Source organism: Solanum stenotomum, unplaced genomic scaffold (assembly GCF_019186545.1).
Source record: "Solanum stenotomum isolate F172 unplaced genomic scaffold, ASM1918654v1 scaffold4105, whole genome shotgun sequence".
Classification (NCBI taxonomy): Eukaryota; Viridiplantae; Streptophyta; class Magnoliopsida; order Solanales; family Solanaceae; genus Solanum; species Solanum stenotomum.
Genome location: NW_026035066.1, coordinates 1 through 19256, shown reverse-complemented (window position 1 = coordinate 19256; position 19256 = coordinate 1). Strand labels below are relative to the sequence as shown.

The 19256-nt window shown below is 35.8% G+C and overlaps 1 protein-coding gene across 1 annotated transcript; it reads right to left on the bottom strand.

Annotated features, from left to right (window-relative positions):
• Positions 1-3771: 3771 nt before the first annotated feature.
• LOC125852697 (protein LAZ1 homolog 1) lies at positions 3772-17143 on the bottom strand. Its single transcript, XM_049532409.1, has 9 exons — positions 16886-17143; positions 11959-12460; positions 11682-11738; positions 10672-10780; positions 10175-10359; positions 10000-10088; positions 9561-9816; positions 4457-4702; positions 3772-4356 (listed from the first exon to the last, which is right to left on the bottom strand). Exons 2-9 carry the CDS (start codon positions 12172-12174, stop codon positions 4072-4074), a joined length of 1443 nt encoding a protein of 480 aa, XP_049388366.1. The 5' UTR covers positions 12175-12460; positions 16886-17143; the 3' UTR covers positions 3772-4071.
• Positions 17144-19256: the final 2113 nt, after the last annotated feature.

The window sequence follows — 19256 nt, the reverse complement described above, 5'->3', positions numbered from 1 at the left end:
GGGGGGGTCATGTGGGGATTTTATTGATTTAATTTGTTTTAAAAAAATTATTTGGGCAAAAATACACGTGTCATTGAGTCATTGGTTACTTTATATTTTTACTCAAAATTCATTATCTACAAATTGTTTTTTGACAAATGTCGTCATTTAATTTGCCACTTTACACGTCATTCGCAAGTGTAAACACACACCTCATATATTTTTGTTGATTGGCAAAATAGTGTCAAAATGACACAGCGAGACCCTACATGAGGTGTCTAAAATGAACATCACCCACTTGAGGTGCCTAAGTGAAATTTCGTGCCAAATTTAAGGGGCCACCGATGGATTAGCCCTAAATAATATGATGCTTTTACAACAGATTGATTTTATAGCCAATTCACAGGACAATTACAATTTAATATTACACAACTCTATAATTGGTGTACACATTAGCCCGCGTTGTTTCTCTAGTAATATATAAATAACTAAACTCTTCATAACTAGTCACCACATAGAATAATGCATAAATAAATGAATTCCAAAGCATACAACTTTCTGGATTATCTCATAATTGATCTCTATATTACTATTTCCATCAGTATTTTCAAAAACGTTTTTGGGCCGAGTCTTGGGACGGGACGTAAACTAAAGACAGACGTAGATCCATAAGGCGTAAGTCCTAAAATTTGAGGCGTAAGCCCCGAGCATAAAAACGTAAGTCCTAAGCGTAAAAACGTACGCCGGGCGTTTTAAATTTTTTTTAAACCTTTTTTGCTTTACATTATATTTTTATTATTGGTGTAATGATATTTCTCAAATAGTAATTATAATACTTTTTTTCTTCATTTTTGATTATTAATACTTATCTCACATAAAAATCATAAATCATTGAAAGGTTTACCTTTGCTTATTTTATTAGTAATAAAATTATAAAACTATATTGAATGTACATGAGACTACACCCTGTAGATCTATGGGACTTACGTCCAATGTCTCGGGGCTTACGCCTTGCCCTGTACTGTATAAAACACTTGATTCCAATAATTAAAATAGGGAAAAAGGACAAATATACCCTCAAACTATAGTTAATGGTATATAAATACCCTCCGTCATACTTTCCGTTCATTAGTGCCCCTGCCGTCCAAAAATCAGTGCACATTTGCCCCTCACACTAACAGAAGAATTATATGATACACGTGGCGCAATCCCACGGCTCAACCCGATTTGACCAATTATTGAACCCAAAATTTGAATACCCACTCATTACCCATTTGACCTACCCGATACACCCATTACCCACATTTGTTAACAATGGTGATTTTTTCTTCTTCATCTTCTTCCTCTGTTTTTCACCTCAATACTACTACTTATCATTTGCCATCACCACCGCCGGCGTACCGCCGGCGTCTAAGGCAACAACCGTCGTGTTCACCGTGAACCCTTTTTCCTATTAGACTCACCACCACCTTCTTCTCAACCACTTATACCTTCTACTCTGGCCCTACAGAGTACCCATTTCAAGGTTCCACTACTCCTAATAACAGTTATAATAATCCATTTTTCCCTACTTATCCTTCTCTTCCACCTTCCCCTATTTCCCCTGCTGATTTTGTTCCTAAAAATGTCTCTTCTATTATCCTCTCAAATACCTTCAAATCTAACCCCGTTTCAACTAAACTCATTGTCACTGTTGTTATCTCTGTTGTTGCTACTGTCATTGTTCTATCTATTGCTATCTTTTTGCATATACGAAAGCGAAGGAAACAAATTGACCGAAAAACTCAAAGATCTGATAGTAATATCAATGGGCTGAGTCGGGATGGTGCTAAAAATGATGCTAATAATGATATTCATATGCTTTAAAGATTGTCTCAAACTAGTTCAGAGTTTACCTATTTAGGTACTCTTGCCAACTCACATGGCGGGGTTGAAACACATAATGCGTAGAATCATAATGGTAGCAACACTAGCTATGCTCCTTCTTCGAGAAAAATGGACTCGTCGGAGCTCCGTACGTTGCCGTTGTTACATGGATGAAATTTGAGAGAGTTGTGGGAATATTATGTTTTTCTCCGATACTGTTGAAAATGATGTGGATTTTTACTCTTCTACCGGATCTATGGGTGGTAGAAAGAGCTCTATCGGAGGAAGAAATAGCTCTATCGTCGTGGTCCGCGGATTTTTTTTTACGTTTTTAGTGGGTAATGGGTGTATCGGGTGGGTTAAATGGGTAATGGGTGGGTATTCGAATTTTGGGTTAAATAATTGGTCAAATCGGGTTGAGCCGTAGGATTGCGCCACGTGTACCAAATAATTCTTTCGTTAGTGTGAGGGGCAAATGTGCACTGATTTTTGGACGGCAGGGGCACTAATGAACGGAAAGTATAACGGAGGGTATATATATACCATTAACGATAGTTCGGGGGTATATTTGTCATTTTTCCCATTAAAATAGGTATGAATAGCGCATTGGAGCCCTGACTAAATACAAATCATCCAATGCAAGGCCCATTTAGAAATAGCGCTCCCACATAATTTTCTCCATATAATAAAAAAAATGCATTAACTAGTACATGAATTAGCACTAAATATAAATAACTAAACACGTCATAACTCTAATTACATAATTTTCCCCATATAATAAAAAATGCATTAACTAGTACATGAATTAGCTCTATATATAAATACGGTTGAACCTATCGGTAGCCCCTTAAAGTTGGCATCAATTTTCACTTAGACACCTTAACTAGACTTTGTTCATTTTAGATATCTCATGTTGAGTCTCGTTGTGTCATTTTAACACTTTTTACTGACTTGACATATTGTGTGTGCTGCACCCATTTTGAGCGCGTGAGATTTTTTTTTTTTTTAAATTCCGTCTTCTTCTTCACCTTTTAGCCCTACCACTTATTCCACCTCCCACCATGAAAAATCAATGATAAAAACCTTAGAAAATATGAAAAAATAAAATTAAAAAACTATCACACTAATTTTGAAAAGATTTTTTAGAACAAGACACCTTTTTTTCTTTCAAAAAAGTAGAAGAAGAATGTCATATATGATTTTCAAAATAAAATTCACAACAAAAAAAAAAAAGAAAAAAAAACCTAAAATCTAATGATTTTTTTTTTAAAAATATGGAAGAAGAACCAAAAAAGGGTTGTAGGGTTGGGGAGGCAAAAGGGACGTAAGGCAGATGGGGTAGGGGTGGGGAGGGTAGAAAATAGGTAATTTTATTTATTTATTTTTGCTGAAAAATTAGTTGCTTTTTAATAATTTATTTTAAAATTACTTTTTTTACACTCAAATGCCACATGTCTAACTTTTAATTAGTCATCATGTCATGTTATCCGCAAGTGTATTACACACTTTGTAATTTTAGTTGATTGTCAAAAAGTGTCCAAATGAAACAACAGACCGCTACTTGGGGTGTTTAAAATGAACAAAGCATACTTGAGGTGTCTAAATGAAAATTGGTGCCAACTTTAAGGGGCTGCCGATGGATTTAGCCTATAAATAACTAAACACGTCATAACTCTAACTAGCAACTAAACGACCTATTGGTGCTAAACCTTCTACGCCAGAAACAGATGAGCTAAAATAGGGAGTAGACAATAACACTATATGTCTATTGTATGAACACGCAGATGCTTGCAAGTCTTAACAAAATGCAGAACTAAGTAGGGAAGTTCACCAACATGAAATAATATGCATTTGGAGGACTATGTAGTGTAGTGCAAAATTCATTCACAAGTAACAGTTAACAGTTGGTACTCTTTTCGAAGATCGGTCGGAAGTTAGTAGCTGAAAATTTTCTTTCACCTCCTGCTACAAACTATATAATCAGTTTACTCCACCCATGTCATTATCTGAATTTTCCTCCAAACTTTACATATGAAAATCATCAGCTATTCAAATCTTTCCACTACTTCAACCCTGACAGGTGCCTTCTCAATGATCATATGCACTACTAATATAGGTTGCTTACCATATTATCTCACTGTGGAAAACTTCCACAGTGGATACTGAATGAACAATATGGTTAGAAGATGAAATCTAAACTTTTCTATAGGTCAGATTAAAGGTTTACTATCTCCGTAGGGATGACATCCCTTTGGATTGATGATGTGGTCTCTTGCCATGCATCCCACTGTCACTCATACTCCCTTCAACAAGATCATCATGTACTTCTGAGAACTCATTCGTCCATGAGTTCAGCGGAACAACATAACTGTCATCCTTCGAGTTCCTCCTCCTCTCTTCATACCGTTTTACGTTTTCTGATATCTGATGGAAAGTCTTATTTATTTTAGCAATTCCCCTTTCAACTGGTTCGGCAACATGAGATACTGTGAACCTCATATCATCAATTATCTGAAAGATATGATAACAGAAAACACATTAGTTACACAGTGGGAGAAAAACAAGAATACCTAAAACAATAAAAGAACACATCAAGGAATGAAATTCTTACTATTTCACCACTTCCAACAACTACATCACGAACACTCTGGTGAAATTTTAGACGCTTCTCTCTCTCTTCAGGCCGAGAAATGCGTGCACGGGTAGACCTTTCACAGTCCCGAACTTCCTCTGGATCTGGTGGGGTGTCCAGAGCAGCATAATCTGACAGCACAGCTACATTCCTGACACATCTTTCCCCACGCTTATAAGGCTTTGCTGGGAAAACATAAAGATGCACCAGAGCAGCAACGCCCATCTGTTTTTACAAGAAAACATTAGATAACTGTAATAAACAATTGCCTAACCTCTGCTCACCAGACAATTCAAAACATCACACAGAGGAACATATGCAGCAACTGTTATCGAGCAAAAGGTTTTCCCCTATTTTGAAATAACAGGTTAAAAAGCAAATCTGGTAAAACCTTGCACCTTCTTAGGTTTGCATTTCTCAACCACCCAAGTAAATCCTAAGTAAATTTCCATCAGAAAAGTAGATAATTATGATGCTCATGAAGAGTATGTTCCTACCATAGTGATTCTCCACATTGCATACTAACCAGTCTTCTCTACTCAAAACTTTGAGAAGAACTTCTGCAGCAGCTTATAGCATAATTTGTCGCTCAATGGGTTCAAGGATTATTCCTAGGCTCAATACTTTTTGAGGGCTTACATTATTGCAAAATCTGATGGAATTTTATAAAATAATGAACTCTTTTTTATTAATATTTTCTATCAGAAATCCAAACTGAAGTATCCCAATGTGGCAAACTAAACCATAGACAGATAAGGATTGTATAATTCCACTTTGAGCTTAAAACATATCATATTATGTGTGGCAGCATGGTAAAGGCCCTATGTAGGAGTCAATTTTGATTTCTACCGTATCATGACATCACCCGGTCTTTACTTACAGCAACGTCACCCTTTACATCATCTGTTAAATCATAAAACCTACACTTACCAGCACATCAAGTGATGACAACTGGCAAGAACAAATGCACTAACCATTACTATGGGCAGACAATTTCCAATTTTATGCTTCACAAGATCATAAATTACTTTTTAGCTAGCCTTTCAAAAGGCATTTCAATGTTGTAAGCTTACAAGTTTACCCTGCTGCTCAGTCCCTTACATTCCAACTATTTATACATATCTTCATCTTCACTGCATTGGTGTTTCCTATCTTTGTTTCTTTCTGCCCCGTTACTCTCATTCATTTAACTCTAGCTTTCTCAGCTCCTCAACACTTCCCGTCTAAAAGTTGAAGTACTTCAGCAACATCTCATTTTCCCTCTCCAATCTCCTGGCTTGACCTTCTCACATAGTACAAGTGCCTGATAGAAGCTCTCAAATTGGGCACCCCATTGTCTACCCAATCTAAGGGTATCTTCCTTACCAATGCGGAAGCACTATTCAGCCAAGAAGAGTATCTCTGGGCATAATTACACTTTTATTAGTCTCCATTTACTCAAAGTTGTTGCCGCCCAGGTGGCTACTATCCATTAGCTGCCTAAGTTTGGCTAGTCTTCTCAAGAGGAATTAGGAATTCAAAATTTCAGATTTAACAGTCTAGACTCTAGAGAGCTCTCGCATAATCCATACATCAGTGCATAAGCATGTGTCTAATGCAGGACTGCATTTATTTCCATGTAACCACTCCTGATTCATGGGGACTTCAGAAGTCCTACGCCTAGGGTTTAGATGCCTCGCCAAATTGACTTCTCTCGGCCAATGTTCTGGACTGTCAATAATTTTGGGGTCAAGTAATAACACCATGTTTTGGCAATCTTTACCCGAGACTTCAATAATTCTTTTCCACCTATTAAATCTTCCAAAAATCTCCTTCCATTACTCGTGCGACCGATGTCTCTTCTGCAATTTAAATTTTGATATATGGCATTTTTTGACACAAGTCATGACATCTTGGGCAAGAACTTTGATCTTTGAAATTCTTTATATCAATTCTTTGCTACAATTGATCCTCAGTCCGAAGGGATTAATTAATTCAATAAAAAGTCTCTACTACATGATTCAGATCCACCTTTTCTACTAACCTCAACTAGGATTACAAAAGCTTTTTTTTTTTTTTTAAAAAAAAAGGTATCTCCACCACTGTGGTTGGAATAGTAAATCTTACTCTCTCAGCTTCAATCTGACGGATAGACTTAAGAGACCACCACACACTAATACAATCCCACTAAAGGTGCACTATTAAGTATTGAGAAAAGGGTGCACTCTAAGTCTTGTAATGGCATCAATCTGCAGAAATCCCCAGCATCTATCACCAATTACTCTAAACATGTTTTATGATCAAAGGTGAATTGTGAAGTCTACCAACCTTATCTAAACATGCTTGGGTGTTGCAACAAGTTTTGGGTGTTCATCTTACTGGTGAATTTTGTAAAAGTTCGCAACCACCAGCTTAGAGACACTTAATGATTATTCTGATACATATCACCCATGATAATTTCTTAAGCTTCGACTTTTGAAGTAATAGCTAGTGATTATCTCTTTTTTCCAGAAGCAACCCTCCACATTCTCTGCACCCATCTTCTTACTTCTGCTCTCTTCTTTGATGTCTACCCAAGCCAGCAGACATATTTGCAGTACTCTTCCCTAGGTTTGTTCTCATTTGACATCAATGGAATCTTTAAATTCAATGTTGGTTGATTAATCTCTATCTTCATTCTGGAATTATATCTTCCCGGCTAACTCCAACCAACCTCAGTTAAGTAAATCTCCTGGAAAATTGTCTGGCTCTTTCTCTTACTAAAAATACAAAGATTGTTGCAACATAATAATCATAAAAGTTGCTCTTGTTTCATCCATATGCAGATTCTTCCCCTTCCTTCTGAGACCAGACACATGATGCTTGTGATCCATCGCAAAATGTTGCAGCTAATACTGGTACAACCGTTGAAGTTTCTTCTTATTTCTATCCATGTATATCAAGACAATTTTTCTGATCAGTTGTCAAGGATTTCCTTCCCAACAAACAACAAGTTCCTTACATAATCCCAATCACAAGAGTTAGCTATTTGATTTGCTATTTGTGTAACTCTATCCCGTGTTTCCAGTTTCCACAAGAAATTGCTATATCAACATCTTAATCTTTAGGGATATTAGTAATTTTAGTCCCTGAAATATTAAAACAGATCACATTATGGTCCTAGCGACTCTGTTTTGAGCACATTTAACCTTCGCTAATTGAAATGTGCATCTTTTATCCTTCTGCATGTGTCTTCACAAATTTAATAAATTTATTGACTGTTAAAATCATATTATTGCACGTGTGTTATATATTGAAATTTGTAACATTATTTTACATTCAGGCTGATAAGAGTTTTAAAGATAATTAAATATACAGATTTCCAATGTTAGGGGACCAAAAGCTCACAGTTTAATTAATTCAAGGCTATATAGGCTTAGTGATATAGCATAACATGAGGGGAAAAAAATCAGAATTTACTAATACCTGAGGGATCAAAAGTGTAATTATCCCTAATTTTTATTTATCTTATCCCGGAGTTAAAAAATCAAGTATAAATCCTGTTTTCTTTCAGTTAGATAAAGGGTTTACTTATTAGACATAATATTATCTTTTTGTCAGAAATAACAGTTTTAACTTTGTTTTATCCTGTAGTTGGAGTCTTGGAGATGAAATTCTATTAGTTTTAACCTTTAAGAGTTTTTTTTAATGAATAGAGATATCATTGAGAGGCATCAATAAGAACTCTCACAAAGTTCTAAGAGTGCAAACCAGTGTAATCAAAGGCGAAACGCGCAAAAAAGCTCTAAGGTTCGTGAGGATTTTAAGCGCAAAGCGCAAATAAAGTGTGGGCTTTAATGAAAAAAGGTGCAAAGGGAGAAAAGAATACAAATATATATGTTTAGTCCAAGACTAATAATTATAAACATGAATGACAAATATATGACCAAGAAATTGAAAAATAATTATAATAAAGTGAAATATCAATTATTTAGTGTCACTTTTTTCATACGAGGTTCATTGGCAAGGAAACGTTCGCCTTAGAACCTTGATGATGACACTGAAGCGCACATAAAGTGAGGCGAAGCGCTCAACACATTTTGAGCCTCGCTTCAGGGCTTAAGCGCGCTTAAAGCACGCCTTTGATAACATTGGTGCTAACTTGTTTAGAATTTAATATTCTACAAATAGATCCCCATCATGTACTCTGTTTATGTTAAAAGTGGATTACAGTACCACATTGGTTGGGGAGTGGACTGGTGGCCTATTTATATAGATAGGGGAAAACCTCCCGTCATGAACTAACTTTTGGAGTTGAGTTGGGCCCAAGTGTCATATCTTAACGTGGTATCATAGCCAAGTCCACCCCTGTTTGAGCTCCCAGTCCACGCTCCAGTTTGGGTCTGGTGTGAACGGGATGTTAGAGTGAGTTAGAGTTCCACATTGGTTTGGGAATGGAGGGGATGTTAGAGTGAGTTAGAGTTCCACATTGGTTAGGAAATGGACTGGTGGTCTGTTTATATGGACTTGGGCAAACCACCCTCAAGCTAGTTTTTGGAGTTGACTTAGGCCCAAGTGTCGTATCTTAAACAATTTAACAAACTTGAATGATACTTACTCACTTTATAACTTTTCTTCTTCCTATCTTTGTTCCACTAGATTTTTGGTACTGCATCACAAACAAGTTATACTTTTAAATGTCAACTTCAGCAGCCAAGTACCACCTAAGAGTGCAGCTCAAAATATATCATGTGGACAACTGTTCCATGAAACAACTTAAATGTACAAGTCCAATATTTAGGGACGTTTTGTGATCTAGCTCTCAATGTCATCAATTTTAAGTTTTGTCACTCAGCTCCCCCCACCCTTCGCTAATTCCAGAACAACTCAATTTCGAGAACGGCAGTGGCATAAAGAGCTAGAATATTAAAGAACACTATGCCTTCACTTAAATACACTGAAGTTCATAGCCAGAATATTCCAGCAGGTCGTCAATGCAAAACCAAAAGTTAGCACATATCCCATGCCAAAATAAAACAATTCTAATCATGAGCCTCTGTTGGCACAAGAAATAGTGATCAAGCAATGACGAGTGTATGAAACTGATTCAATAAACACAACTGACCTCAATACAGATGATATAGTCCTGGATCCGTGTCTTCAACAGCTGCGCCAAAGAACCTTTGAATGTTCCAAATGATAAGAGAAAGGCAACAGCTATACCTTGCCACCACGTCAAGAATACAATTGACTTGAAAACCAGAAACTTTGCCAACGGCTTAATCGGTGCTAATTTATTCTTGGTGACTGAATAAAACTGCACAAGGCAATATAAGGCCCACGTCTGGCTAAAATTAAGAACAACTGCCAAGTACGGATAGCTGCAAGAATTAACACTCGGATTAACGTTGTGAAAAGCTTGTGCTTTCATGACATATCCAATATATGACATAAATTCAATTAATCCAGAGGCTCGGCTAGAGATTTGCAGTAGAAAAGTCACAAAATAGGTAGAAAAAATACTGATATCTTTGAAGTATCAAGGAAAACCTGGATTGACTTACGCATATCTCCACTCAAATTTGCCTTCACCATAGATGCCAAAAAGATGAAAAATCACAGCCAGTAAAGCACATATCATCTTAAGTATCATCTGGAAGGAAAATCCTTAATTATTCAGTATATAGAAACATGACGGAACTGTCAAAATCCACAGCAAATTACTAGAGGGGCACATACATATTGCACTATCCCAATTTTTACTGCTTGATAGAAGTCAGAACCAAGATACCACTCCTTGATAAAGCAATTCAATGGGAAAGGATGTTCAACAACTCCATATGCATAGGCATCATCCAGCAGAGGCAAGCTGGAACTTACAACACTTTGACTTTCCATAAATTCGATGGTGTTTTTCTCTCCACCTATGTCATGTAGCTCATATGAGAATCATCTTTAAAGAAAGAAACTTCTAAAAGAAAAGAAGCCAGCATAATTTTATCCCAGTAGAGTACTGAGAATTGAGAAAACCATACAACTCCATTGTGACATAAGATGCAAAAGCAACATGGATGAGCAACATTTGGAAAAGGTTGTGCAAATAATAAACACAATTATAATTACAGTAACAGACTCCAAGCTGGTAACCGAAGCACTTAAATTTTTCAAGGTGGGCTTTTTCCAAGGGACGACTTAAAATAGGAGAAGAGGGCAACAACCTACGCCTGAAGACATACCTAAGCAGGCTATCAGATACCTCTCGAAGCAATATAGTGCAAAAGCCTCATAACAATCGCGTATGATCTCACAGTTGAATGCGGCATTTGAGTCCATTAAAGATAAGAACTGTCAGGTAAATGCAAAGAACTGGTCAAACATTCAACAAAAACCCTTACTGAATCATAAACATGAAGAAAGACAACATGATATTCTTAAATTTAGGGTGATGACTATACTGTAAAATTAGACATATAGGTTGTTGAAGATGCACCCAAGTCAATTTTAACTTAAAGTACCACATTTTTACCCTTCACATCCATTCCTTCAATTTTTTTATGATAAGGAAAATACAGATGACCCTTTTCATCCATTCTTTCATGACATTTTATTTTTTTGGAATTTATGCTATGCTAGAGCATCTGCACCACCTCATATACTTTATCTGTTTCCTTTTATCTAAGTTTTCCCCTGTTTAATTGGCAGTTTAACCATTTGTTAAGGCTTTCATTTGTATTTAGCTGAATAAAGAATACATATTTCGTTCATCAGTTCTTTTTTCATGAGAAATGAATCATGTGGTAATTGCTCAGAAATTATTGTGGACCAAGAAACAATATTAACCAACACTAGAATAAACAGGGAGCCATGAATTCTGTTCCAGAGGCATCACAAAATCCAAACCTCACCCACAAACATATCAAGTGTTCGCCGTAGGAGTATAGGAAATGAAATACAGAGACATTATCAAAGTCACAGTAAGTTACCAACTGATCTTTTTTTTTTATATAAAAAATACCTAAATGCAGAACTGACAAAAACCTAAAGTGACTTGCATTTTCTTATCTTAGCCCTTCTTTTACCATCTTTGTAAGCTTAACTGGTCCTTTTGGTCTTGTCCATAGAGAGATTTATTTCAAATAATAATAATAATAACTGTCAATGTCTCAATATGTTTATAACAAACTTTAAAGATCACTTCCAAATAAACTGGAGAAAATGCTAGCAGACAAGCTAAAGGTTCTCTTACCGATTCCACTGCATAAACAGGAACCATCAAGATCAGTCCAATCAAAAACTTCTGCTCCTGTGATAAAAAATAATTCAGTCTTATCAGTTTCCCTAAGACAATTAAGCTAAGCAATGCCACAACGACCAAGTGTCCGTACAAAAATAACAATACAAGCATGTATTCAATCAAGCACCACAAACTGATCCAAAAAGAAAAGATCAACAGCCCATAGGATCAAACGATGTATGCAAGTAAAAAATAACTTCAAGAAGATTGAGCAGGTGTAAGCAAAAACCTCAGGCTGCTTGTATGCAGCTAGATGCTCAACAATTAGATACATAGACAGGACAACAGCCACCAGTACAAAAAAACCAGCAATGTATACAGCCCAACTATAAAGTGGAGATGATTCTGAAACTATGTTCAGCGACCACATCTTTCTAGAATTGCTTGATGATTCAACCAAAGTGATGGAACATAGTAGCGAGACTAAAATTCCCCTCCATCCCATTTCAAGATGCTGCTTCTCAGAATCTCTAGAAATATGGCCCACAATCAGGATGATGCAAAACTCAAGCACAAGCTTCCATGTCACCGAAGACAGAATTAATCACTTTAGCTTCCTTCCTAAACGAACTTATATAAGGCAGGTTGCCTCAGTTTCAATTAGTTCTCTCCAACAGAACCATGAACCAGACATGTGGGCATCAGAAGGATCCCACATAATACTTCATATCCATAAAAAACTGATGCCGAATGAGGAGGATCAAATTCTCAATATCCTGCCTTCGCGAACCCTGCCACAAACATTTGAATGTAAGACGGAAAACTTATGCATTATTACTCCGATATTATCAATAGGATGATATGGGGGAAATAAAAGAAAAGAAGAAAGAATAACATCCTCAATCGCAATGTAAATATTTTGAGCATGACATGTACTAGAGAGACAGGAACTTCATTTTTAAATTTCTCTGCTTGCTAAATATTGTAATCAGCTTTCAGATTCCAGAAGATACCCTTATCTCATAGAGTCATGGCCAATAGAAAGGTGTAACCCAAGATCCACTGTTTAAAGTCAACATTTTACCAGATAATACAGATGCATCAGGAGTTCACTTTCCCTAATGTAACAGCAACCAATATTAGCCATATATTGACACATCAATAAGCAAAGTCAAATGCATATCTTTTGAGCATGAAATGTTCAAGAAAAGCCAGTACTTGTGCTCTTCCCATGTTTCTGCTTGCTAGGATTGTGACCAGGCTTTTGGATTATGGAAAATCTTTTACTTCATAAAGACGTGACAAACAAAAAGGACTAACCCTAAATCCCTTGTTTGAGGTTACTATTTAAGCAGATACGAAAAATACATGCAGAATCCAATCATACTATATCTTCCATGTTGGCATACCGCATACCTCCATTAAAGGACTTAGATGAAGTGTTGGAAGCTAAGGAGATGCAAAACAATGTTGTTGAGCTTCAATGGAAGATCAAGACGATGCTTATCGTGGAAGAAGAGCCCAAGAAAACTATGGGGAAGAGAGGTCTACGTGTTACACGTATTTCATGGTCCAAGCCCAAGAGGAGGAAGATTGGGGGCCCACAGACCCCAAGGGAGCTGAAAATGACGTCCACAGTAGGCTGAGAATCACACCCAAAAGGTGGAATTCATACCCAAATTTGAGTGCTAGGCGTGAGTTTTTGGTGCAAAATTTGCACTTCTTTCCTTACTTTTTGTTAGGTAGTTTTGGAAAAAAGTATGATACTAATTTTACATGCTTTCCTAATTTATAAGTTTCCAAGTTCAAAATTTTCTCGTTAGGATTTACTACTTATTATTTCCATAAAAAGTAGGATTCCAATCTCATGCTATTTGCGATAGAGTTGGACGATTCCTCCCTATATATGGTGGTGGATTTTGTTCTCTTAGACAACAACATTCATAATATTTTTTTGAGAAGGTTAACCGGTATTATAAACAAGAGAAGTACACCAATAGTGTGCTCCTGAAGTAATTACATCAAAAGTATAAAGGAACAACATTCGTAATATTATTGAATGTTCTTTTCTTTAAACCTTCCTGTATTGGTTACTTAAGGTTTATCTTACAACCATACGACAATGATTCTTTTAAGAGATAAGATACTTCTTCACTTGATATTTGCGTTCTTACTTGATTAACTGAAGAAGGTAATTAATCTTATATTAATTATTGTCCTTAATATTCAATTAGGGATCTAGATCACTTCATCTAAGTTCTTGAATTGAATCTACTAGTTAGGTTTACTACAATCAATTAGTGTTCTTCATTTAGCCTTTTATTAATTATTATCCTTAATCCGCTAATTAGGTTTACCACAATTAGTTAGTGTTCTTAGTCATTACTTTGGAGATTCTGAAATTTATTTCTCGAATCTCGTCTATCTTATTTTTGTAGTCTTTAATCTTTCTTATTTTTTGCTTCCTTATTATTTCCCTATTGTCTAATTCGAAACAACCTCTCTACCCTACCCTTCCCAGACCCCACACTCACTTGTGAGATTACATTAGATATGTTGTTGTTATTGTTCTTGTTGCATTATTTTTCTTGTTTTTATTTCAAGTAACCCGATTGATATCACTTAATGTACCAACTAGCACTGTTAAGCCAAATATTCACACATCAATCGGCAAGGTGAAATGAGCACTCAAGAACTATCAATAATCCAATGTTTCACCTATCTTGTCACAAATTAGATTATTTGTCCACATGTAGAAGTCTCCTTAAGTTCACAGGGAGGAAAAATAGATATAAACGGTGTATATGATACTCCAGGCTATACTAGATTTTATTATGCTTCAGAGAGCATCATGTCCAATTTTCTCTATTTAAATTCCAAGCTCCTTAGCTGCACACACATCATTATTCTTATTCCTCTCCTCTAGAAGTTCTCCTTGACAGTACAATATACTATTTGAGTCGTCCAAGATCTATGAAAATCAAAATCCAGGTAGATGTACAACTCCACTGCTACACCACAATGATCTTCAATGATTTAAACTTCAAGACTTCTCATATTATGGACTTCATAAAAACAAAATACCCAGAATCAAACAGTGCTTGAGTACTTAAATGCTTTCTGACCCAAACGGATAAAAAGGAAAATGACAAGTCCAAGACAGGTCTGACGATGAATTTAAAAGAAAATAGTGTTCCCTTTATTTATTTATAGGGAAACCAAGTGAGCTACTCCACTTACCAAAATAGAACATATCAAACCATAACTAGGGATGGCAATGGGACGGAGCGGTTGCGGGGCGGGGCGGCTTATAGTGTTTGCATGGCAGTGTGGGTTAGAGCTTTTGCGGAGCGGGTACAAAATATTTTTGAAAAAATATTTTCGGGGCGGGGCGGGTATGAGGGTAGCCAAGAATTTCGCAATACTTAACTACTTTCACATTCCGTTTGGCTAATAAACACACTAGTCAAAAAATAAGGTAATACTCTATACATTCTTGCATAATTCAATCTTATCCCAACACAACATGGACAATGCCAGAGCATACCGCTGATCTGATGAGCTGTTGGATTAGAAGAGGCAGAAGCAAGAATCAGAAAAAATGGTGGAGGATAATACCCTCATGCATATGGTGGACAATTTGGAAAGAGAGAAATGGAAGGTGCTTTGAAGATAAGATCAGGTCCATTCATGATGTGAAATAGAAGTGCCTGGAAACCTTATTTTTTTGGTGTAAACAGAACTGTATAGAGGAAGTAGAGGAGTTGGTTGATTTCCTAGGTACTTTGTGAAGTTCAGATTTGAATTTCACTCCCCTGTAACATGTTTTTGGTAGTGGCCAGCAGTCCTAATGCGGAAGAATACAACAGTACTAATTCTCAAAATTCAATCTTATCCCAAGTAATTATGAAGAGGGATAAAACACCAAAAAAATGCTATTATATCACTAAAAGTTTTTAAAAAGTCTTTTATCTGCTTAGAATGAATTGATTGTGTTGTGCAGTACATAAACTAACAAACAATTATTTTATATATGAAGAAAGTAACACACAACTACTGTGTCCTTCTCAAAGTGCAGGGATATATGCGGTGCTTTAATGGATTTATGCGGGGTGGGGGGGGACAAAGCAAAAAAAAAACATTGCTACGCGGGGCTGGGCAAAATCTTTGCGGGTTTGCCCCGCACCCACCCCATTGCCATCCCTAGCCATAACAGACGGTCACAGACGAACCCTTTAAATAGCTATGCATTTAGTTCCCAGTAAATGAGTTCAAGAACTCATTATGCACTTCACTATGTTTAAAAATAGTCTTTACTGATAAAAAAGAATGTATAACATAGTCCAAACTATCCCAAATGACCATCGAGCCAGATAACCCAAACAAAATAATCAAAAAGAATGTATAACATAGTCCAAACTATCCCAAATGACCATACGAGCCAGATAACCCAAACAAAACAAACAAGGAACGTGGCTTTCTCCAGAATAGCAGCGGATTAAAAAGCCAAATAAGCATACATATAAAACCCACCACCTCTTTTGAAGTTTCTTACATAAATTAAACCTAAAAAAGAAACCACTCCAACAATTAACAAACCAACAGACAAGTAAATTCCACCTCTTTCGATTTCTATCACATAAACTAAGTTTTAAAAGGAAAAGATGGAATTGCTACAGCATGTGCATTCCAACATATCTATTGGCAAAAAGGGAGTTTCCAAGTACATAGCCAAGTAAATCACCACAAACACCAATTAATTTTTCTACCGAACAGCTCTTATCAATCACAAAATTAGTAATAACTAATCCCACCACCTTCTTCAAATTAAACCTAGAAAAGAAACCACTCAAACAATTAACAAACCAGCAGACAAGTAAATTCCACCTCTTTCGATATCTATCACATATAAACTAAGTTTTAAAAGGAAAAGGTGGAATTGCCAAAACACGAGCATTCCAACATTTCTATTGGCAAAAAAGGAGTTTCCAGGTACATAGCCAAGTAAAGCACCAGAAAACACCAATTAATTATCTACCAAACAGCTTTCATCAATCACAAAACTACCATACAAAGTAATCGCTAATCCCACAACCTTCTTCGAATTTCTCACATAAAACTTTCCAAAAAAAAAAAGAAAGTTCATCTGCAAACTGTAACCAGAAAAGAAGCAAAAATACAAAAAAAAAAAGAAAGAGGGAAAAGTTAGAACGAACCCTAGAAAGTGTAGCAAGAGTGTCGCGAAAGGGAAGTTACAATCGATACTTTACAATTCTTCAAACTTCTTCCTGAATGAAGATTGAAAAACAACAACAACAAACAATGCTGTAAAACAGAAATCGTAAGGAGAAAGACAGATTGATCTAACAATTTTTCTCCAGAAATTTTGAATTGAATGGCAGGTGTTCTTCAAGAGTTGCGTATTGCATTTGCATATTATTTCTCGTTTTTAGCTTTGCTTCGGCAGTTGGGTTGGGCAAAAATTGAAATTCGAGAATACACTTAAGAAACCAATGCCATTAAAGTGACAGCCCGGTGTATACTTTTTCGTATTACAGATAAGTATCTAACCGTTCAATTTGTGGGGACGATTCATCGAACGGTTTATAGGGAACTGGGGTCAGTATCTTTAGAGTCACGTTGCAAATGCTTAATTTTTATAGGGATACGTGCGATAAGCTGTCCACGTAAGCGTGATTGCATGGCCGTAGGATAGTTTGTAAGGTTACACGTCATGATTATATTGTTTGTTTGATTACTTAATTATTAAGGATTATGACCTTACGGACTTTTCGGCATGAATCTGAATTTAATTAGATTTTAATGTGTGTATCAAACACCGGGTGAGAAACAAAAAAGAAAATTAGGACACTTCAATTTTGGAACAACCAATTAAATATATCATATCAAAAAACAAAGGATGTGGTGTGGTTGATGATTGATGAGTAACATCTTCATTAATTAGGGATCTCAAATTTGAATCTTCACTCTTGAATATGAAAAAATCTTTGATACGAAGCGTTTTTCTTCTAAATATGCCTCTACACCGCGCGAATTGATTAATTTAATCAACTATATTGCAAATGTGTTTGTTTTAATATATTGTTTCCATACAAATTATGACAATATAATGTTATTGTTGTAAAACTTAAGAACAAAAGAACAATATAAAGAGGAAGAGAAGAAGAATATAAGACAAGATGAACAATAAACTAACTTTCTTTCAAGTGTATACAATATGAACCCTTATGTCTCTATTTATAGTGTAATATAGAGGCATACAAAAGGTTAGTCATAAACATGACATTAACATGAATATAATAGGGAGGTTATGGAAGTGAAAGATTACAAGAATAATGGCTATAAAGGTGGAGGTTATGGAGGTTATGGTTATCTTCATAATGGAGGAAAGTATGGAGTAACTTCTTGATGTAGTGGACATCCACAATATATTATTTTATAACACTCCCCCTTAGATGTCCATAGATAATATGCCTCGTTAAAACCTTACTAGGAAAAAACCCCGTGGGAAAAAATCCTAGTGAAGGAAAAAGAGTACACATATCTTTTAATACGCTTTAAATGTTGTCTCGTTAAAAACCTTACCAGGAAAACCCAATTGGGATAAAATCATGGTTAAGGAAAATAGTACAACACGTATTTTTCTCCCCCTGATAAAAACTTTACTTGATATCTTGAGACGATGCATTCCAATATTATATCACAACTTCTCAAATATTGATGTTGGCAATCCTTAGTGAATAAGTTTACAAGATATCACTTGAATGGGTCTTTGAACGTCTATCTCACCATTTTGTTGAAGATCATATGTGAAAAATACTTTTGGTGAAATATGTTTTGTCTGACCTCCTTTGATTGTATCCTCCCTTCAATTGAGCTATATATTATTTTCGTAGATGGTGGTTAGAATATCCTTTGCCAAGGGAAAATCACATATTTGCTGAATATGATAGATCATGATTCCAACCATACACTCCTGACTTACTTCATAGATTAATATTATTTCTGTATGATTTGAAGAAGTGGTTACCAATGTTTGTTTCTTTGAATGCCAAGATATCGTTGTGCCTCCATATGTAAACAAATAACTCATTTGCGATCGAGCTTTATGCATATCAAATAAATATTCTGCATCTACATAATCAAATCATTTCTAACTCAGAGATTGATCATTTCAATTTTATATGTTGCTCGTCTTTTCTTCTCAAAAAAAAATCACGCATCTTCTATGTGTTGAGTCACTTTCTTTGTTAGTTTCTTGGCATAACTTGAATGATAATATGACAATCCCCTCACATAACTTTTTATATGTATATCAAATAATCTTCTAGCATTTGCANATAGAGGCATACAAAAGGTTAGTCATAAACATGACATTAACATGAATATAATGGGGAGGTTATGGAAGTGAAAGGTTACAAGAATAATGGTTATAAAGGTGGAGGTTATGGAGGTTATGGTTATCTTCATAATGGAGGAAAGTATGGAGTAACTTCTTGATGTAGTGGACATCCACAATATATTATTTTATAAAACTCCCCCTTGGATGTCCATAGATAATATGCC